Source organism: Echiichthys vipera (assembly GCF_963691815.1).
Source record: "Echiichthys vipera genome assembly, chromosome: 12".
Taxonomy (NCBI): Eukaryota; Metazoa; Chordata; class Actinopteri; order Perciformes; family Trachinidae; genus Echiichthys; species Echiichthys vipera.
This window is the reverse complement of record NC_139837.1, coordinates 3,935,000-3,958,289: the sequence shown is the minus strand read 5'-3', so window position 1 is coordinate 3,958,289 and position 23,290 is coordinate 3,935,000. Positions and strand designations below refer to the sequence as shown.

Here is a 23,290-nt window from a genome sequence, read left to right as displayed (position 1 = left end):
GGACAGGTGAAATAGTTAGCTAAAAGTAATAGATAAACAGTTAAAATAGTTAGCTAAAAATAACTGGATAAACAGTTGAAATAGTTAGCTAAAAGTAACGGATAAATGGTTTAGATTGTTAGCTAAAAATAACTGGATGGGTGAAATAGTTAGCTAAAAGTAATGGATAAACAGTTGAAATAGTTAGCTAAAAGTAGCTGGATGGGTGAAATAGTTAGTTAAAAGTAATGAACACAGTTAAAATAGTTAGCTAAAAGTAATGGATAAACAGTTGTAATAGTAAGCTAAAAGTAACGGATAAATGGTTTAAATAGTTAGCTAAAAGTAATGGATAAACAGTTAAAATAGTTAGCTAAAAATAACTGGATGGGTGAAATAGTTAGCTAAAAGTAACGGATAAACAGTTGGAATAGTTACATAGGGAATAGTAACGTATAAATTGTTTAAATAGTTAGCTGAAAGTAATGGATAAACAGTTGAAATAGTTAGCTAAAAAATAACTGGATGGTTTAAATAGTTAGCTAAAAGTAACGTATAAATGGTTTAAATAGTTAGCTGAAAGTAACGTATAAATGGTTTAAATAGTTAGCTGAAAGTAACGTATAAATGGTTTAAATAGTTAGCTGAAAGTAATGGATAAACAGTTGTAATAGTTAGCTGAAAGTAACGTATAAATGGTTTAAATAGTTAGCTGAAAGTAACGTATAAATGGTTTAAATAGTTAGCTGAAAGTAACGTATAAATGGTTTAAATAGTTAGCTGAAAGTAACGTATAAATGGTTTAAATAGTTAGCTGAAAGTAATGGATAAACAGTTGTAATAGTTAGCTAAAAGTAAAGGGTTAACAGTTGAAACAAAGCTTCAGTCCAAGTAGAAGTACCATTCCAAAACAACCTAAACATTGACACTTATGAAATAATTAACAATTTCCACTGTATAATGAATATTCATGTGGGACACATATTGGGAGTTAGTGACGAGGTACTTGAGTTCATCTGACAGGGCTTTGGGGATACGCTTTGACAAAACACTCTGAAAAAATCAGCCTTTTTTTTGTCATGTCATGTCATTAGGATTATTATCCTGCTGCTATTTGTGTGTTGTTTTTGGCTCCGGGTGTCATTTCTCTCCCTCACACCCCAGGATCACAGCCTATGGTGCCGCTGGTGGTCGAAGCGTGCTGGCCATGAGCAGGTCGCACGGCGTCTACATCACAGGAGACTTCCTGCTGAGGAAGGGCGAGCTGCTTAACATCCTGGTGGGACAGCAAGGAGAGGATGCATGCCCAAATGTAAGTCTACTATTATGCAGTAAATGGATGTTCAGTAGCGTATGAGATGCTACAATTTACAGTATGTCATGAAAAGCAAGATGGATCTACTTAGAAAGAGCTGTAAACGCTGCAGGGATTCAACTTTACAAACATATTTCTCTTAGACCCAAGTATGGATGGGGAGATGGGGATGAGGAGTAAGTTATCTATAATCCTTGCATATTGTTTTTTCTCCTAATTACAGTAATGTATGAATTTAGCTTTTGCTATCTAGAAATGTATAGTGAGACTAACCTCCAGACCCACTGAAATCACATTTAATCAACCCCATTTGTTGTGAACAAATAACATTGTTCATAACTTTCTATTATTGACAGGAAGAAGTAGTTTTTTGGTGAAGTATCAGAAAAGCTCCATTTTATCTCGGCCGGCCTGGCTGCAGGGGTGACTCCCTTTCTGTGTTTGATTGACAGCAGCTGGCAGGCCGTGCAGATATAGAAGAGTACGGATCACAGCAGAATCTACCCAGACTGAACTGTTCAATGTGCTGCAGCTGACTGAGCAGATCATTTGGTATCTAGCCTGAAAACTAGAGCTGGGTGATGTGGCCAAAATGTCCTATCCTCGTAGATTTGTGGCGATTGGCGATCGTATTGCATATCAGCGGTTGAAGTCATGATAGACAATTGTTTTTGTATTTTCTGATATCAAGACAATTATATCTAACTTACTCTCAGGGCGCACTCACACTGTCCTTCCGCAGCGCTAAAGCCTAGTGTGTTTGAGCAGTGTGAGTGCACCCACTCCACGCATAACTGCGGCGAGCGGGCTGTACACGGCCCGCCTGAGAGAGGTGGGCTTTTGTAGAGCGCGTTTGCACATGTACGAGCACGAGCGTGCGCACGTGTATGAGCATGAGCACGAGCACGAGCACGAGGCCTACAACGGTTCTGACCTAATTTATGTGCGCCTGTTCGGACATAGAAAATAGAAGGACTGACCATGCGCGGACATTTAACAACAACAATGGCGCCGAAAGGTTCACGTTGGTGTGATGCGGAGGTGGAGTGTTTACTGCAGATTTGGTCGATGAAAATATTTAAAAACAGTCGACAAGACGCACAAAAACTAGGTCTACGGAAAGATTTGTAAACAAAGTGACGACGTCAATCAATGCGTGTGACGTGTCACAGCGTGATGACGTATGGACACCAAGAAGCATTTGCGCGAGGCCCAGGCAGTGTGAGTACAAACGGACTGGCCAGCGGGGGGAGAGGGAGGGGGGACAAGTACCCTAAAGCCCGGGCGCGGTGCGGACGGACAGTGTGAAGATGTTATAAAAGATAATCTCTAGAATCTGCACCACAATCAACATATTCTCGTCGACACGTTTGTATGATGTAGGAAAAGTTATGCACACAAATTTGTATGATAGTTTAAAAAACAGCGACCAGAAGTGGACCGCGACGGATACATTTAGGAAACAAAAGGTGTCGGTTATTGTTAGGCATCAAAACTAACTGGTATTAGGATTAGAGAAAGGGTTCTGGTTTGGGTTAGTACTTCCCGGACATGAACACCCCGGGTGACTTTGGAACCCATCCGCCACCCCGATCTGCTCTCCTAAACAGGGATTAGCGGTCTTTCACTACGTCCTCTGCTTTTAATACGTAGAATAAACAAATATACAAAATTAATATGTGGAATACACACAAATTACGGTTCATTGATACTCTACAGTAAGAAAAATCTGAACTACACACACATTACTGTGCATTACTTTTCGTAGTTATATGTAGGAACAGTGAATGAGAGCAGCCTGTCATACTGTGCATTTAGAGGTGCTTCTGGTGGAGCGGCAAGTCTGCCCGCTGAGAGTGACAAGTGAATTTTAAATCCTTAATAACAAACCAGTTCACCATCTCTTCTCATCCATGGATCTGACGCCCCACATCTCTGCGGGATCATCATGAAACCCAAACTGAGTTCTCTCCCTTTGTGTTTCCTCTCTCACAGCAGAGATGTACGCTTTAGCAGACAAACTTTAATAGGAGAACTTCGAGATTTCTGAAAGTCAAGGAGCCGGGGATCCAGTAATGCCCCTCATGGACCCTGACCTTGCTTTGGATACCCTCGCTCTAAATCCTATCATTTTTTTTGGCCACCAACAATTGTTTGAATCTGCGATTGAAGCTCAGGATCTCCCCCTTGTCTCCATTAAGCGTACTTGAGATGCTCTGCCAGGGGACGCTATCCGTTATGCTCTGGTGTTTCATCACAGTTCACACTGAGACTAAAGCGCAATCCCTCGAGTCACCAATGAAATCATCCATCATCACTATTTAAAAGGTTCAGACACTAAGGCCGGCCCCACCTCTGAAATTAGCGCAAAAGGGGGTTAGTTGCCAAAGTTCGACACTTATCATTGCTGCCTATTTATGTTTTCTTAGCGGAGGAAATTGCCAAACGATTCTGAAATGTTGGGTAAATACAGTTCCTTTTTGTGGAGGTTTTATATGTAGTGAAGGAGTTCAAGTACCTAGGGATCATGTTCACGAGTGAGGGGACGATGGAGCGTGAGTTTGGCAGGAGAATCGGAGCAGCGGGGGCGGTGCTGCAGTCGCTCTACCGCACCGTTGTGACGAAAAGAGAGCTGAGGAAGGCAAAGCTCTGGATCTACCGGTCAATCTTCATTCCTACCCTCACCTATGGTCATGAAAGCTGGGTCATGACCGAAAGAACGAGGTCGCGGGTACAAGCGGTCGAAATGTGTTTCCTCAGGAGGGGGGCTGGAGTCTCCCTTAGAGAGAGGGGGAGAAGTTCAGCATCCGTGAGGAACTCGGAGTAGAGCCGCTGCTCCTTAGCGTTGAAAGGAGCCAGTTGAGGTGGTTCGGGCATCTAGTAAGGATGCCCCCTGGGCGCCTCCCTAGGGAGGTGTTCCAGGCACGTCCAGCTGGGAGGAGGCCTCGGGGAAGACCCAGGACCAGGTGGAGAGATTAGATCTCCACACTGGCCTGGGAACGCCTCAGGATCCCCCAGTTAGAGCTGGTTAATGTGGCCCAGGAAAGGGAAGTTTGGGGTCCCCTGCTAAAGCTGCTGCCCCCGCGACCCGACCCCGGATAAGAGGCTGAAGATGAGATGAGATGAGATTTATATGTATTTGTATGTCCTTAGAAAAGTAGCCTACAATGTCATTGGGAGCATTAATCTCTCTGTCAATAGATATGTTGATCAAGTTTCAGTGATAGAAAAACTTGTGAGACAAGGACCAGTTCGGAACCAGAATCAAGTTATAATAGACACTTATCATTGCTGCCTATTTATGTTTTCTTAATGGAGGAAATTGCCAAACGATTCTGAAATGTTGGGTAAATACAGTTCCTTTTTGTGGAGGTTTTATATGTATTTGTATGTCTTTAGGAAAGTAGCCTACAATGTCATTGGGAGCATTAATCTCCCTGTCAATAGATATGTTGATCAAGTTTCAGTGTTCGGAACAAGAATGAAGTTATAATAAAAAAAATGAAATGTATTCTTGAACAAGGAGAGAGCATATAGTAAAATTAACATTAGTGTTTCAACATGCTCAGAGCAAAGTCATTTAAACATGCAGTTGAATAGTAACGGTTGTCATGGTGATATATTTAGAAAACATACTGTAGTAAGTTCGTTCTCGGCTCTTCCCATAGCAATCGCCTTGACTCCATTGACTCTTCTGCCGTTCATTCACAAATTGCCTACAATCCCTCTTCCCCCTCTCTTCACACACGTAGCAATTAAAAAAATCTGCATTACAAAATGCTATAATTAATCTTTTTAAGTGACAGTGAGGAAACAGAGGAGGCATGATTAGAAATAGGTGCCATGATAATTATACCGACATATACCAGAAATGAAAACACACATAAATGTAAAATTAATCAAATTCAATTAAAAGCCAGGTTAAAAATGTATGTTTTGAGTATCACACATTCATTCATTCATTATTCATCTTCAACCGCTTGTCCCTGTCCGGGTCGTGGGGGGTTCTGGAGCCGATACCAGCTTACATCGGACGTGAGGCAGGGTCCACCCTGGATAGGACGCCAGTCTATCGCAGGACACATAGAGACAAACAGAGACCGACAACCATTCACACCTACGGGCAATTTAGAGTCACCAATGAACCGAACACCTGCACGTCTTTGGACTGTGGGAGGAAACCGGAGAACCAGGAGAAAACCCACGCAGACACGGGGATAACATACAAACTCCACACAGAAAAGGACCCAGCCGAGATTCGAACCAGAAACCCTCACGCTGTGAGACGACAGCACTAACCACCATATCACCGTGTTGCCCCAGTATCACACTTCTGTACTAATTAAAAGAAAAAGGCCATAAAACTGCTGCTTTTTATGTCAAGAAATGTCCATAATAATGTCAGCCATGTGCAAAGACAGCTATAGTATGTCAACACTTAAGTATCTTCAACGTAATATCAGTCTTATTAATGTCCTGCTTAATTTAATGACTGGTTTGAGCACTTACCTTTAAAAGACAAGTGCTTCAGAAAGAGCATAAAACAAGGACCATAGAAGTAAAAGACAGTAAAACACTTCAGAGGATTAAAGTCAAAATAACCTTCACATGAAATATGAATGTTTACGTGACAACACCAGTTTGAAGATGATGCTGAGCTCTAATGTTACAGCGGTTGTAGTGGGACATGAGAGTCGTGTGGTTTTGTTTCCGAAAGGCACAGTGTGTAGCTCAGAAGGCAGGGGTCCTCGCCACTGTCATCCGGTTATTATTTTTTTAACACAGTGTGTCTTGAAGTGTTCGGTGCAGACAGCAGAGAGGGACTGGGCTCTTCCAAAGTGAATCTGAAGTTGTTTAAGGTTCCTCTTATTTCCCTCCTGTTCTGACGAGAGGCAGCAACTCTCTCCGAAGGGTTTCTCGGAAAGTGTTTTGTGCTGTAGAACAGTGTTTTCTCACACCTAGCCTTCCCTCTGGTGAGAGAAATGATACCCTCCTTGTCCTGACAAATACTCGTTCTTTCAGTGCGTGTCTTTCTCCTTGTACTCTGCAGACTCAGGCTCTCAAGCACACACACACACACACACACACCTTGTGTTGGGTTTTTTTCTCTCTCAGACACAAACTAAGCCTTAAAGTGAAATGCTGCAATGACAGAACAGTCTGAGAGGCAGGAAGTGTGCAAGGCTCTCAGAACATTTGAATGCACTTCCATTTTAGCCCCTCTACCTGCCAATCACAGTGACCAAAGTACCCCCCCATCCCACCCCATCCCCACCTCCCTCACAGCTTTGGTTCAGACAGATGAGGGAGTCCAGGAAGAGACGAGACGTCCTCAAGTGTGTGTTTGTGTGTCTGAGTAAGGTTCAGACACAGCGGGGGGAGGGAACCCATGCCCTCACTCTCGGAGCAGGACTGGCTCCAGGCTGTTCAGCATGATAGCACACACAAGGCAGACACATTAATTCACAAAACCTCAGCCATGGCAAAGTCCCTGCACTTGGCAACAAAACGTCCAATTCCATTTTTATAAAGGCTGTACTTCTGGAACGACGAGCTGACTATCAGACCGCCTTTATTGGTTAACCTGATTAAACGAGTTAAAACACATTGACAGTATAAGCATTGTGTGTTTTAACATACATTTAAGATGATAAAGATGACTTTTGTTGTTGGTGTGCAAGAAAATTTAATTGACGGGTAACATAAACATGAAAATACTGTACATCAGATATTAAAGATGTGTGACACGTGTGACAAATCTGAACCTCTCTCAGCAGCAAACTATTAAAGTAAGATTCTGGCGTAAAATCATCAGGGTCTTTTTCACCAAATACACTCATCAAATAAGCCAATCGAGAATTATTTTAACAACTATTAACGGAGATATCCTAACAGTTGCTAACAGCCAAATGCGGCTAACACTGATTAGCTTGGGGCAGCACGGTGAACGCATTAAAACGTCTTTTTTAAGCACTAATACTGCTCAAAATAACACCATACCTCTGCAGTAACATGATAAGAGTCCCTACACAGCAAACGAAGCACCAACAACGTAGTTAGTGAACCTGGAGTTTATTAAAAGAGCGTTTTCAAAGACTTACCAATTGGCCCCTGTACCAGCTCCTCTCATAGTAAATAAACATAGTAAATCCATTCAAGTCAATTACCAAAGTCAAACAAAAAGGAAGGAGCCCATTGATGCCTCGGTTAATGTGTAAGGACTCTTATCATGCTATTGCAGAGGTTTGGTTTTATTATGAGCAGTATTAGTGGTTAAAAAAGACGCTTTAATGCCTTCACCGTGCTGCCCCAAGCTAATCAGTGCCACAATTGGCTCTTAGCGACTGTTAGCGACTTTCTATCTCCGTTAATAGTTGTTACATGAAAAAAATTGTCTCAATGGCTTATTTACGGAAAAAGACCCTGGGATGATTTTACGCCGGGATTTCACTTTAAGAGTATTTCCAGTGATGGTTATATAACATTATTTAGAACATTAATTTAATGTCATTTTTGTAAACAACCTTTAAACTGTCAAAACAATCTACTAACAAATCTGCAACATAATTAACTATACACTATACGTACTGAATTCGATTTTGTCAAACCTATTAGCCTCATTTACTCTAATTAGGTTTCAAACAGCATAGAGATCAGCTCCAGAGATGTCTCATTCAGTCAGTGACATTAATCCAGCACCATGAACAGGAACCCGTTGTACAATAGTCACGCACATTTACAGTCATGTAACCAGGAAAAAAGTAAATACTCTAATCTCGCTGGTATTGTCTTATAAAGGGAACATCGGTCCTTGCCTCAGTTCCTGTGTGCATCTGGATATTTCTATGTGATATTTGCTCACCATTGTAATGCTTAAGCTTTAGACTCACAGCAGCTGGGTTATGGAAATTGCTCACAACTGACATCCGTGAAAGCAATTCTACTGACATCTCTCTCTCCCTGCAGTCCAACGGCATACTAAATAGGATCTGCCTGGAACAGAGCGGCCCGACGGCGAACAAAACCCAAGTGAAAGGGGGCGGAGGAGGAGGTGGCGGGGCTACTTATGTGTTCAAGGTAAGAAGGTGCTGAGGGCCAGGGAGATTTATAGTTGATGTTTTGGAACCGCAGATAATTTGCAGAGATGTTGTATAGTATGATGGAATTATGAGTCTCATATATAAAAATGGCCCAGTCTCTCTGTTGCCGCAAGTAGAATATTTATTACAATGCAGGTTTTGTGGATATTTATGTATTGTCAGCTCACCGTACCATTCAAGCAGTTCATATCACTGAAATAATATTAGTGGCATTAGCATTTGCTTTCTTGTTGAGAAGAATGATACCACTTTCATGTCTGTCCATTAAATAGGAAGTACAAGCAGCCAGTTAGCTTAGCGTATCGTTGTTTTTACACTTATTGTTTGATACAGATTCATCAAACTAGACATCACTTGTTAACTAAATAAGTTCCCACAAGTAGACTTTTTAGCTTAGCAGTTAGCTTAGCAGTTAGCTTAGCGTATCATTGTTTTGACACTTATAGTTTGATACAGATTCATCAAACTAGGTATGACACTTGTTAACTAAATAAGTTCCCACAAGTAGACTTTTTAAAAGTTGTCTCATTGCTGTAATGTTCACACGACACAATTTGCCTTCTTGCTGTCCTCACACTACCTGACTGACCGCAGACGACAGGTCTAGAGGCTAGATCATCCACCAGGAGGAAACCCGCGAGTGGTCACGAAAAAACACACGCAGGAAGTGATGTCTGAAGTGACGCAGGAAATGGCCCTGTAAATGATTTAATACCATCCGTGAGACAGGATTTTTGGATGTCTGCCAAAACAAACGCTCAATGTTGGTGGCTGATTTATGGTAATGAAACTAAAAATAAATCAAAAGGATGGGTTAATGTAGGGTTGGGGGTGTGTGTTTCTACACATCTTGACTATTTATTGCCTGCTTCGTCTGGGTGCAACAACATTGGTCCTTGTTGCAAATGCAGCACATGCAGCAAAGCAAAGCATTTTTCAAAAGCGACCCCGTCCCCCTGCTAGATATGTGGAATGTGTCTGTGAGGCACCAGCGACCAGTCCTCACATCCCACTCGAGCGATGATGTGTGAGCGCCAGGCCAATGCAGATTTACCTCCAATCTTAGGCTTCTGTCGGGGAGCTCCGACCCCTGTCAGCTAGTGGAAAATCAGGTCTAAAGTCCTGTTGTGGGTAGAGCAGCTGGTCAGATGATTTTGTTAACTTTGGTCAAGCCCTGGTTGCTGTTTCCCTCCATTTCCAGTCTTTATGCTAAGCTAAGCTAATCAACTGAACTCTCAGGCGACAAAATAACCACAAAGACATCAACAGACCACCTCGGTTCAATTTCAATTGACCTTTTTTTTCTTTTTCTGTAACCGTTATGTTGTATCTCTGAAACGTTCTTTAATGTGCAGCGGCTGTCTTGGCCAGGACACTCTTAAATTAGTGTCTTGGTAAATGAGAACGTAAATCTCAAAGAGGCTTTTCATGGTTTAATAAATAAATTAAATGCGTACATTTTTTCCAATGGGGGTGAAAACGGCAGCAGACCAAAATGCCTCTGGATGCGATTGGATAAACATACAACTAATCAGGGCAACGAAACGTGATGATTGAATGGGCACAGACTACACGGTGCAGAAATGAGCGGTGATGGTGTAGCATCGACATGTCTGAGAGTGTTGCTATCAGTTCCACATCAGCTGCAGCCATGGGTGCATATCCCCCTCAATATTTACAGCATGAGCATTTGTCCAGCAGGTGGCTTTTATTTTAAACAACCGCTTGAATGCCACTCATGGACTATGAGCAGCGGTTTAATTCTGCCGTAAAAACAGAAGAAGAAGCGACGTAGAGGCTAGGCTTCGATATAAACATGGCAGAAGCTGCTGTAATATGACTACAGATTAGGGCAAGGATAAAAATGAAAGACACGGAATCTGAGATTTTGAGAATGAAGTCATAATAGAAGAGGTTTCTTCAAGTCATATTGTTAGACTTAAAAAAAAAATCATTTTCAATTGGTGCATAAAAAGATAGATGGACGGACGGACGGACGGACGGACGGACGGACGGACGGACGGACGGACAGACAGACAGACAGACAGACAGACAGACAGACAGACAGACAGACAGACAGACAGACAGACAGACAGACAGACAGACAGACAGACAGACAGACAGACAGACAGACAGACAGACAGACAGACAGACAGACAGACAGACAGACAGACAGACAGACAGACAGACAGACAGACAGACAGACAGACAGACAGACAGACAGACAGACAGACAGACAGACAGACAACTTTATTTATCCCAGAGGGGAAATGAGGTCATCGTAGCAGCGGTACAAAACAATCAGAAATATAAAATACAAAATATGAACTACAATAAAAGTACAGTATCGCAGATAAACACTATATTACAGTATACTATGTGGATTTTAATGTGCAAGAGAGAGAAGGTGCATTTCAGTGATAAGTCACTTTGAATAGTGTGAGTTTATTCCCTGAGTTTATTCCCTGAGCGTTGCTGTGCAGAGTTGTACAGTCTGATGGCAGCAGGTAGGAAAAGAAACCCACCCGCCTGCAGTAAATAAAGTGTTCGACACTCAAAATGTTCTGGGTGCGATATGTGAAAAAAATTACATAATGACGTATTTTGTTTAAAGTTCCGCACGTTGTCGGTCATCGTCTAAAATCCGCCCATATGAGATAAATGGTCTGGCTGGCTGGAAATCTGTCTGAATGGAAAGAGGACCAGAGGTATCTGCCAGAGCAAATAAAACATGGGTCCCAGGCTCCTTACAAACATGAGCTGGTATTAATCTTCTCATCTAACTCCAAAGCAAATGAGCGTATTTCCCAAAAAGTTGATGCTTTACAAGAGTCTGACTATACTACAATTGTTATCCAGGTGGACAAAGAAGTGTATATCCCCCTCATCATCGCTGCTGGGGGAGGTGGCCGGGGCTACAGCAGCCTATCAGAGACCCAGCTGGAGCAGATGGACTATGACCCCAGCCAACCGGGACGCAGCGGGAAGTCAAACGCCGCAGGTACACTACACGCGGCTTTGATGTGTGTTGGCACTGTTTCTATGCGTGTTTGCAGCGGATTATGTTCTGTGTATGTGAAGAGGCATCCGATAGACAGTGCATTGTTTGTGGCTGCAGTTGTGTGAGTGTTAGTGAAAAAATAGAGATGGGAATTTGATTTATATCAATTCCATTATTGATTCTGCTTATTGCTCCGATTCTTTATACATCTGTCTTATCGATTTTCTCATAGTCATAGGAGCTAATGTTTTATCGGGATAATTACTCTCGGTAAGCGGCGTGCTGCTCCGTTGGGAGGCAGTGGCACTTGTATGAGTGTCAAATACATTCTCAACATTCTTACGTCGTGTAGAAAGATGTTTCAGCATATTGCCGGTGTTTTCACCCTTACTTGACATGATAATTTCAAGGCAAGACAAGGCAGCTTTATTTGTTTAACACTTTTCATACACAAGGCAGACTCAGAGTGCTTCACAGCACAACATGTCGTGAATTCAAATGCATTACAGGAAGACAAAGAGAATAAAAACATAGACAATAATCAAAACAGTGCGGACGTTAAAAGTGCAAAGATTTAGCAGAAAGCTAAGGTGAACATAAAAGTGTTCAGTCGAGTTGTAAAAGTGGTCAGAGTGGGTGAAAGTCTCACATCTTCAGGGAGTTTATTCCAGCTGTTTGTTGCATAATGACTGAAAGATGCTTTCCCTTGATTTGAGTTTACTCTGCGAACCACTAACAGATTCTGACAGACTCAGAGGATCTTGGTGATCTAGAAGGCTTATGTAGAGGGAGCATATCAGTGATATACTTCGGCCCTAGACCATTTATATGTGAGCAGGAGGATTTTGAAATCAATTCTCTAATGTACAGGAAGCCAGTGTCACAGACGTTACAAGCAGCACTGTTGTCATCTTCCTTTGTGAATCGAACCGTTTCGATTGGACCGTTTCTCCGCCACGACTCCTTCTCAATGCAAGTTTTGTTTTTTTCAGTGCATAACCGTCAGAAAAAGAAACATGGCAGCGTTGCTAAAAGGCATTCATAAGCTCAGAGGCATATGATTTCAGTTCCATGTACCAGTTCTCAACTGGAACTGATTCTCGATTCCCATCCCCGGTGAGATAGCTTGGTCCAGGAAGAGACAGTGGAGTGAGTACGAGATGAGCAGATGACTGCTGAATATGGCTCGTCTATCCCCGCTTCATGATGAGAAAGGAGCCGAGTGTTGTGTTCCTCTCTGCATGCACACACACACACACACACACACACACACACACACACACTACTGAACTGAGTTTACGGACTACTTGAAGTTGAAGTGTTTATTTGTATGTCTACCTGTACTTGTTTTGAACACATCCATTTATCCTCAAGGTGTTTACTTCTCTCTTAATGCATACGTTTCATAGTTCCACCTCGGTGCGCCAGAGTTTCGGCGAAAAAACAAGAACCAGCGTGGCCCCGCTCATGACTATTCATATGGAGCACTTTGTCCCCCTTCATCGCTGGGCAGAACTACACGCTCCATTGTTATATTATTATATCCACGCACAATTCAGGCTGCTTTATTCATGAGCTCAGACTTGACGAACAGCCCGGAAAACATAAGATATTGATTCTTACATCTTCATAAAGCCCAAGGTTTTCTTTTGAGGAAACTGTGTGAATGAAAAAATGAAATATGCAGCATGTCTAGAGGGTTCTGTTACCGGTGTGGTGAGATGTTTTTTTTTGTATTTTTTCCATTTGTTTGTATCTCTAAGGTGTCAGAGAAGGATAAAGAAAGAGGAAAATTAAATTGGCTACTCTCGGGGAATATTGGAGGGATGAGTCTCAACTTTATTAGCTATAACTTTAATCTCGTCTTACCAGGTCTCTTTTAAAGGGTTTTATGTTTTTGTGGTCTCTGCTCTTGTTATCACTAATAGGGTATGCTGTGTGTGTGTGTGTGTGTGTGTGTGTGTGTGTGTGTGTGTGTGTGTGTGTGTGTGTGCGTGTGCGTGTGCGTGTGCGTGTGCGTGTGTGTGTGTGTGTGTGTGCGCCTTTAGGTATGCCGCTTGCATTCCTGCTATTTAGCATCTCAGCCCTTCATCATTGACCCATTTAATAGCTCACTTTCTCTGCCTCTGTCCCCCTTTCCGTCACACACACACGCAAACACACACGCACACACACACACACTGATTCACTACACAGATTATACTCCACATCATATCAAAGGTGTGTTGTGTTTGATGACAGGTGGAGGCGGAGGTTGGAATGACAGCACTCCTGTCAGTCAGGGTGGCAGACCGCTGGTGCTCGGAGGCCAGGGAGGGCAGGCCTGTCAAAAGTTCTGGCAGACCCGCGGAGGGTTCGGGGGCGGCGGCGGTGGCTGTATGTCCGGGGGCGCCGGTGGAGGCTACAGAGGTTAGTCCGAGAGATTTTTTCTGGAACTTCTAAAAAAAAAAAAAAGTTAAATAAATAAATGGTGTTTGAGCTGTCAGATATGACCCAAATACACATCTTGTAGTGCCGTATGTGTTTTGTACTGAATGTGACAGGGTGACAGAGTTTATACAGATCAGGGATCAAGTTGGATCCCAGGAACAGCTGCATGTCCCATCCCTCTCACGGCTCAGTCACTCTGGATTAGACCATACATCCCTCAAACACAGTTTCAAAGCATGACACCTTGTATCTCGTACCTCGAGTGTATACCATTAAGCAGTGTGTTTGTCGTGTAAGATCAGCTTTAATGATCTTTAGTAGATAAGTGGGTCACAACAACAGGGGGAAGTACACAGCATAAGGCATAAAAAGAAATAAATATAAATAATTAAAAATATGAATAACAACAAAGCTAATAGAGTGGTAAGTAAAACGCACGTAACTATTACGATAACATTAGAAGGCGCTGGGACACAAGGATGAAACGTAAATACAAACATTTATGGGTAGGAAGAGAGGACAATCAGAGCTAAGTGTGAGTGGGATTACAGCAAGTCCTTTGTGGGCAATCCAATCCTTGTAATTCTCTGTGAAATGTGGTTTTAAATGTTTTTGTTCAACTACCATAGAACATAGCGTGTGTTAATGAGTTAATTATTATAAGGATGGCGCTGAGGGTTTGTAACTGTCTTTGTCTCTAGGTGGTAACACCTCAATAGATAACAACCCAAAACAGGACGGTGACGATGGCACGTCTTTCCTCGGCCCGGAGGGAGAGCCCTTCCTCTACCCTCTGAAAGGTAACGCGAAAGGATCGACAAACTAGTCCGCAAGCAACACCTGCTGTCAAGTCATTTGTATTCAGAAAGTGTTACCTTTGTAGTGTTTGTCGGTGAGATTTAATGTGTTTGCATTTTACATAAGTGACGGGAAATTTGTTTTAGCTATTGACCTTTTAAATGAGTTCCTGTAGTGGTACACCTGGTTTGCATTCTACAGTACGGGGTTTCACAGCACTAAACTAATATTTCTTTGTAGAGGAAAGATGAGATGGAGAAGCCTCTCTCTGTTACATCAAATAAAGGATATAGTTAAAATGTGAGGCAGATCTGGGCAGCCGCGGAGGAATGAGAGTCTGCAGATTTCTGACAGAAGAAACAGGTTATTTGATTCAAATGGCTCCAGATAGAGAAGAGAAACTGCTGAAAAAACCCATCTAGTGTACACCTGTTGACCCTCCTCTGCTCTATTTACATATACATTTGATCTTGACAGGTGCTAAAAACACAGCCTGGCTCTGAAATTTCCGCTGTAGCAATATGCATCCATACATCATCTAAGACTCACTCAGCTATACAGTGAAATAGAAAATGGGAAATGGAAACTGAAGTCTTCCATTGGGCTGCAGCAAAGTGCGCACTGATATATCTCTCCCATTGAGCTTTAATATGGGTGACGCTGTCTGGTGAGTCAGTGCTTTTTTAAACCGCCACACTCCTCAATTTGTCATCCAGCTCACTTTATTTCCTCTGGAGAGAAAAAACAATTTCAGAGTGAATTTCAGATATTAATGAAACTGGATTTTTGTGTTTCAAACTACACCCATTTCTTTCTTTTGTTAAACTACTCATTAGTCCTCACTAATTTGGTTCCTGGTGGCTAACAAGCTAAGATATGCTAGCATAACTGGTCTATGTTGTCAACTTGGGAAGGAAATTCTATTATAATTCCTGGTCCTTACCCCAAGTGAAGGAGTTCAAGTACCCCGGGATCATGTTCACGAGTGAGGGGACGATGGAGCGTGAGTTTGGCTGGAGAATCGGAGCAGCGGGGGCGGAGCTGCAGTCGCTCTACCGCACCGTTGTGGCGAAAAGAGAGCTGAGGAAGGCAAAGCTCTGGATCTACCGGTCAATCTTGGTTCCTACCCTCACCTGTGGTCATGAAAGCTGGGTCAGGACCCAAAGCACCAGGTCACAGGTACAAGTGGCCGAAATGTGTTTCCTCAGGAGGGGGGCTGGAGTCTCCCTTAGAGAGACTCCAGCCCCCCTCCATCCGTGAGGAACTCGGAGTAGAGCCTCTGCTCCTTTGCGTTGAAAGGAGCCAGTTGAGGTGGTTCAGGATCATCTGGTAAGGATGAACCCTGGGCGCCTCCCTAGGGAGGTGTTCCAGGCACGTCCAGCTGGGAGGAGGCCTCAGGGAAGACCCAGGACCAGGTGGAGAGATTAGATCTCCACACTGGCCTGGGAACACCTCGGGATCCCCCAGTTAGAGCTGGTTAATGTGGCCCGGGAAAGGGAAGTTTGGGGTCCCCGGCTAAAGCTGCTGCCCCCGCGACTCGACTCCTGTAACTCCTGCTCACAATTGAATGTTCCTAGGCCATCAAAATAACATATTGGAAAATGTTAATTTAGGTGGTGTTCCCTTTAAAAACAGAAGCTTAGAAAATCTTATTATTAACTTTGGCTGCGAAAATAGCAAATTTTTTATGTAACTAATGTCTACTAACACTTTTGGACTCTCTTAGACCATAGGGAAATTGACGAAGCTCCCCTGAAAGATACTACTACTGAAATACTCCCAGTATAATAATAATATAACATATGGTCTTTGTCCAGCAATGACTCCAAAATAGCTAAAGTGTCCTCGTTGTCAGCTCAGGAATCAGAAAAAAAATCTGTTATGATAACACGCTGTGCGGAATATCAGGTAGTAATATCTGTAATTTAACTTTAAAAAATAACGTTTTAGTAAAGGTCAGGTTTAAGGGCGTGCGCGGTTTGAAGTCGTATGAATGGCTACGGCAGTAATTTCCTTCTCAGCTTGAACTGCACGAGCACGTCCTCCATCTCAAATGAAAGCAGCAGGTGATGCCGGACAACCTCGCTGTGTTCATCCAAAGGCCTAAAAGACGATCAAAAATCATGCAATTAATGTTGACAGAGGCAAACGGATTGCAATACAGTGTCAAATTCGCTGAACGCGGACCGCTTCAATACAGTCGGAGGGAAGAATACAGATAGGACTACACAGTCATCGCATCGTATTACACGCTGGTAGGCACTGAAGAAAACACTCGTGTTATAAGAGGCCTGGAGAGCCTCAATGCATCTTACTCCACCTGTATGAAAGTGAAAATGCAATTTTTCCTGTGCACAGAGATTCAAGTAAATCATGATTCAACAAGCTTACGGCCAGGGAGATGATTTGGACGTATAGGGATATTGTCTAGTTTTGGATCTGTTTCACTGTTACAATAATATCATTAAGATTAATTTCATTTAGCAGGAAAGACCTTCCCTTACTCAAGTAACACCGAGTATTCAAGATCCACAATACAGGAAATCACATTAGTATGCAGTGAACGTCTGTACTCGAGACATTAGTATTCTCCCTTCGAAACCTTTCAACTGTTTCTGGGTGAGATTTATGTATTTGTGCTTATAAAGCTGATAACAGACTGATGAGAGAAAATAGATTCTGCAGATGGGTGCATTTGCTTTGCTTACTAAACAGTTACGAGCGTTCACAGACAGCCCGTAACTACTTCATTTTAGACAGATTTTCCATGCCTGCTGTACTTTACAATCAAGACAATTGGTTCTTTTTTTTTTAATCCGAATTAAGTAATGGATGTTGTAAAGATGTTGCTTAAACAATTTATGGAGGTATGTGCAACCGTGTCGTGAAGGGCAGGGAGTGTGCAGGTTTCGTTCCAGCCAAGCTCACAGCGGATCGCTTCACTGATTAACACACCTTCGGTTTGAATCAGTAAATGCATTTAGTTCGAGGTAAGAGAAGTCTGCGATGGAAATGTGCAAGCTCTCAGCCCTCCGCTCCACATAACACGTTGACACGGCCCGGCTCGCCTCATCTTAAGGTTCGTTCTCGCTGGGTGGTGCTGTTTATGAAACGAAATCACGCTGGGGATGAAACAGAAAGCAGAATCAAAGTGTGATGCGAAACTGTGAAGCCGTTGACCATGAAGAGGACTCTGCGCCATACAGATCCATGCTCTCCAGGTTTTAACCCAGTGTTAGTTTAAAGTTTTAAGGATTTCGATTTTTAATGCTCACAAATACTGGTTGAGTCCACCAGACCACAGCAGTAGCACATACATAAATAGATAGCTTTCATGTGATAGACTGAATTGAAAACTACCATTTTGTTTTCACTATTTGAATCACTGAAAAACTTCAGAGAAGTGTGAGGTTGTGAGGTCAAAGAACGAGGTCGCGGGTACAAGCGGCCGAAATGGGTTTCCTCAGGAGGGGGGCTGGAGTCTCCCTTAGAGAGAGGGGGAGAAGTTCAGCCATCCGTGAGGAACTCGGAGTAGAGCCGCTGCTCCTTTGCGTTGAAAGGAGGCACATCCAGCTGGGAGGAGGCCTCGGGGAGACCCAGGACTAGGTGGAGAGATTATATCTCCACACTGGCCTGGGAACGCCTCAGGATCCCCCAGTTAGAGCTGGTTAATGTGGCCCGGGAAAGGGAAGTTTGGGGTCCCCTGCTAAAGCTGCTGCCCCCGCGACCCGACCCCGGATAAGAGGCTGAAGATGAGATGAGATGAGATATCATCTACTTTCAAAATGTCACAGGATAGGTCAACATGTCACAAGTTAAGTCAACATGTCACGGGTTAGGTCAACATGTTACAGGTTAGGTCAACATGTTACAGGTTAGGTCAACATGTTACAGGTTAGATCAACACGTCATACGTTAGGTCAACGTGTCACAGGTTAGGTCAACACGTTACAGGTTAGGTCAGGGGTAGGCAAATCCGGTCCTGGAGAGCCACTAACACACCTGATTCTAATGATTTGCTCGTTATCAAGCAACTGATGCTTGTCACAGTTTGATTATTGTTAGACTCAGGTGTGTTAGAGCAGGGAGAAACCTAAAACATGCAGGACAGTGGCTCTCCAGGACCGGAATTGCCCACCCCTGGGTTAGGTCAACATGTCACAGGGTTCACAGGTTTACCGATTAGCTGCAGGTACTATCTGGTCGCACTTGGCCGCTAAAAGTTAAACTATTCCAGACTGCACCTCTCCACCGCTTCATGTGTCTTCGGTGTGAAACTATATATGTCGTACACTGGGGGATGATGGCGGTGAGAATAAAACCTAGAAAGAATCCTCATACATTCTTTAATTAGGACCATTGATGTACATCACAGAGTTGGTTGATTTGTAGAAAGCACTTCCAAGGTGATTTACAGCAAACACACAAAAAAAACAACAATAAAACATACAATGTCACCACTTCCTGTATCTGGACCTTCAAATTAAAAGCCCTTCAGAATTTCAACTTAATTTTGACAAGAAACGGCGGTGTGTGTGTGTGTGTGTGTGTGTGTGTGTGTGTGTGTGTGTGTGTGTGTGTGTGTGTGTGTGTGTGTGTGTGTGTGTGTGTGTGTGTGTGTGTGTGTGTGTGTGTGTGTGTGTGTGTGTGTGTGTGTGTGTGTGTGTGTGTGTGTGTGTGTGTGTGTGTGTGTGTGTGTGTGTTTAGCCATGGAGGGAGATGGTGAGGTGATCATCAGTCCGGTGCAGAACTGCAGCCACTGTGAGAGCAGCGAATGCCACGAGACCAAGGACGGTATCGTCTGCTACTGCGACGAAGACCTGATCCTGGCCCCCGACGGGGTGTCCTGCATCAACGCTACAGGTCTGACACATAGCACTGCTGTCTGTTATAGACCCATAGTCTGTTTCTCTCTTTTACACACGAGCATATGAAATGAATCCAAACGTAGAGAGTTAAACTGAATGTAATTGTACCTGTAATAGACTGTGACTGTGAATAGATAATGAATTAATCTGAACACGTAATTAAGCCTGGGAGGCTCCGTACTTTATTGAATCTTTATCTGAGGAAACGTTTTTTTTAATATCGCTTATTCATTCATAATAATAATCAATCCGTGGGATAAGCTAACCCGCTGATCAAAATGGATAGTCCTATAGCGCTGTCAGCGTGTTGAATCCTGCTCCGTGATTTATCTCTGTGTCGCAGTCAGATAAAAGCTCTTTATCTTAACATGTCAAGGATTTAGGCTAAGAGTCTTCACCTGGGTAGTCATGTAGTGATGTGTCACAATGGAGTTCATCTGCATGTCATCATGGGCTTAATGAGCCTACGTTTATGTGACTGGCTCTGCCCGCAGACTATGTCAAACTTGACTAATGAACAGTTTTCGCACATCTGTTTCTTGTTTTTAACTGTGACAAAGGAATGTAGACAAACCCCTCTGGACCTAATATTGCCTCTGCAATTATGATCTGTAATCTCAGATGAATAATGAGTATGAATGTAGATCTGAAATGAATTAATACGGCGGAACGTCACTTTAGAATTTCAAGCAAAATAACAGGGCAATTACCATTTCAATGATATCTTAACGACCTCGTGTCTCTTCGCCCTATGATTTGCAAGTCTGCTCTCAGTAATGACAGGCAGTAGATAATTCCATGATGCTAGGTCATTAAAGGTCAAAATCTCAATACGGTCTCTCTCGGTGTACAGATTTGTTCTTCAGCTTAGACAAGTGAAGTGAGATCTCCCCTTTGCCACTGAAAGGAGCATTGACATGCACCGGCCATCGCTGCTCCTAAGCTCTGTTGTGTCATCGCTTTCACATCATTAATTAAGTTGGGGGGGGATCAGAGTGGCGAAGTGAATGTTAATACTCCTCTGGGGGAGATAACAACTGTGCAACGCTGTTGTTTACCCTTGTTTTGCAGAGGTGTCCCTGCTGCCTCCTCAGCCGTCTCTCTCCCACCTGGCTCTGGGTCTGTCCGTGGGCACCTCGGCCCTCATCGCCGCCCTGCTGCTGGCTGTATCCGGAGTCATGATAAGTAAGTCAGTGAGGGGAGTGAAAAGACAATATGTGATACTAAGGGCGCACTCACACTGTCCACCCGTACCGTGCCCCGGGCTTTAGGGTACTTGTCCCCCCCCCTCTCCCCCCGAGGCCCAGGCCCGTTTGTACTCACACTACCTGGGCCTCGGCGAATGCTTCTTGCTGCCTATACGTCATCACGCCGTAACACGTCACACGCATTGATGACGTCATGGCGATGCGTCGCTTTGTTCACAAATCTTTTCATAGACCTCGGAGTTTTTGTGCGTCTTGACGACTGTTTTTTAATATTTTCATCGACCAAATCTGCAGTAAACACTCCACCTTCGCATCACACCAACGTGAACCTTTCACCGCCATTGTTTTAAATGTCAGCGCATGGTTTCTATGTCCAAACAGGCGCACATAAAATTACATCAGAACCACCGTAGGCCTCGTGCTCATGCGCACGCTCGTGCTCGAAACTAAGAATTTTGACCACAACAGTTCTTAGTACAGCCCTTGGGGTCCACACATGCAACCACACAATTTGCGTTTTAGCCGTGTCTGCCTGCCATACTCCGTGTTGCTCCGTTGCTGGTTGCTGTGATAGCCACAAGCTTAGCAGGAAAAAAAGAGCTTAAAACCCAATTTGGTATTGTATTAGTAAGAGATACATGATTTAAGACCTGAAATACTGACCAATCAGAGCAGATGGGGCTTTTTCAGGAGGCTTAAAGGTCGATTTGACCCACCAGGCCTCATCTACTGTAGGTAGAAAGTGTGTTTCAGACAGGAGGTGAGTACAGGTTTTTATTCAGACGGTATGAGAAGTATTTTCAACGTTAAAGCATGTAAACACACACACACACACACACACACACACACACACACACACACACGCGCGCATGCGGTTCTGCAGTGTCTGTCCTGGTCTCTCTCAGATGGCCCTTAGCAGGTTGTTGTCAAAATTGGAAGTGTACCTCACGGCCAGCACAGACATCCCTCTGCTCGACTGCTTTCAAGCTATTACACCCAGACATATGCACTCATTGAGCCATCATCCCCTCCACACACACACACACACACACACACACACACACGCTCACTCTTACACTCAGACATCCAGACTCCCAGCTACACCCTTGCACACACATCAGTAGACAAGGTAGGAGCTGAGGAAGTGTGGGTCTACCTCTGTGATGAATGAAATGCGCTAATGATGGATGGATGCTTAGCTTGCGGCTGACAGCACTCGTACATTAGAAAGCACTTGGTAAATAAATAACTCCCCTACACACACATAAGCATACACTCATAAACAATTCTCCCTGCCACTAATGTGTTCCCAGCTCAGGTGGAGGCCTCCAGCACTATAAAGTGTGTGTGTGTGTGTGTGTGTGTGTGTGTGTGTGTGTGTGTGTGTGTGTGTGTGTGTGTGTGTGTGTGTGTGTGTGTGTGTGTGTGTGTGTGTGTGTGTGTGTGTGTGTGTGTGTGTGTGTGTGTGTGTGTGTGTGTGTGTGTGTGTGAGTGTGTGAGAGAGAGAGAAAGAGAGAGAGACTATGAGAAAAAGCAATGTCTTCATACAGTAGGGTGTTCTACATATTTGTTTTGAAATCTGAAGGAAGGAGGTGTCAGTTTTGCATGTGATTGTGTGTGTGTGTGTGTGTGTGTTTGTGTGTGTGTGTGTGTGTGTGTGTGTACATCTACAAAACATTTATACAGATTATTATTTTTTGGGCTGTTTTTCAAGCCTTTATTAAAGAGGACAGACAGGAAATGGGGTGAGAGAGAGGTAGCAATGCCGAAAAGGCCCCCAGTTGGAGTCGAACCCGCAGCTTCAGCCTCTTTACATGGGGCGACCACTCTAACAACTGTACCACTAGCCGCCCCAATGCTGAACCGTCAGAATATCGTCTGAACATTTTAGAAAGACTAATCTGGCATCAGATAGAGCAGAATCAATATTTCACACAAAGGAATTTTTTTTTTGTTTTTTTTATAAAATATTCTGTTGAACAAACAAAAGATGTTTCGAGAAATAGTAACTTTAAGAGCTTTCCAGTTAGTGCGCTTTGGCTGCCAGCAATCATTTCCGACAAGAAGCCGGTTCAAGGTGCTTTTCGAAATTTGCGAATATCTCAGTAGTGGAATGCAACTGTTTTGTTTTCATCTCTCCAGTGTACAGGCGTAAACACACAGAGCTGCAGTCCATTCAGCTGGAGCTACAGAGTCCAGACTGCAAGCTCAGTAAGCTGCGGGCATCCACCATCATGACCGACTACAACCCCAACTACTGCTTCGCCGGCAAGACGGCATCGGTCAACGACCTGAAGGAAGTACCGCGGCGTAATATCTCCCTCACCAGGTAAAAGAGCCAAGATTAAAGGTCTACAACAGCGGTGTCAAACTCCAATTCACGGTGGGCCAAATTTAAAAACTGGGACAAAGTTGTGGGCCAAACTCAATATTTACTAAAAAAAAAAAAAAAAACCTGCAGATTTGCATGTGTTCCTTCTCTCCAGATGTGTAACGTTGAACCTTTCCAGTGCAGGTCCTTGTTCTTGTCGTGGTGTTTCTTCTGTTTGATTCTTTGGTTACAGCCACAGTGACAAACAGCTCTTTACCTT

At 43.5% G+C, this 23,290-nt stretch overlaps 1 protein-coding gene across 1 annotated transcript in view; it reads left to right on the top strand.

The window, feature by feature from the left end:
* alk (ALK receptor tyrosine kinase) overlaps positions 1-23,290 on the top strand; it is a gene marked incomplete at both ends in the record, with an annotated part of 434,353 nt that overhangs the window by 394,208 nt on the left and 16,855 nt on the right. Inside the window, 8 exons of the mRNA XM_083924532.1 lie at positions 1,144-1,291; positions 8,261-8,371; positions 11,254-11,395; positions 13,637-13,804; positions 14,527-14,625; positions 19,331-19,486; positions 20,563-20,676; positions 22,842-23,028. Coding sequence (XP_083780658.1) covers positions 1,144-1,291; positions 8,261-8,371; positions 11,254-11,395; positions 13,637-13,804; positions 14,527-14,625; positions 19,331-19,486; positions 20,563-20,676; positions 22,842-23,028 — 1,125 coding nt within the window. The remainder of the gene's footprint in view (positions 1-1,143; positions 1,292-8,260; positions 8,372-11,253; positions 11,396-13,636; positions 13,805-14,526; positions 14,626-19,330; positions 19,487-20,562; positions 20,677-22,841; positions 23,029-23,290) is intronic.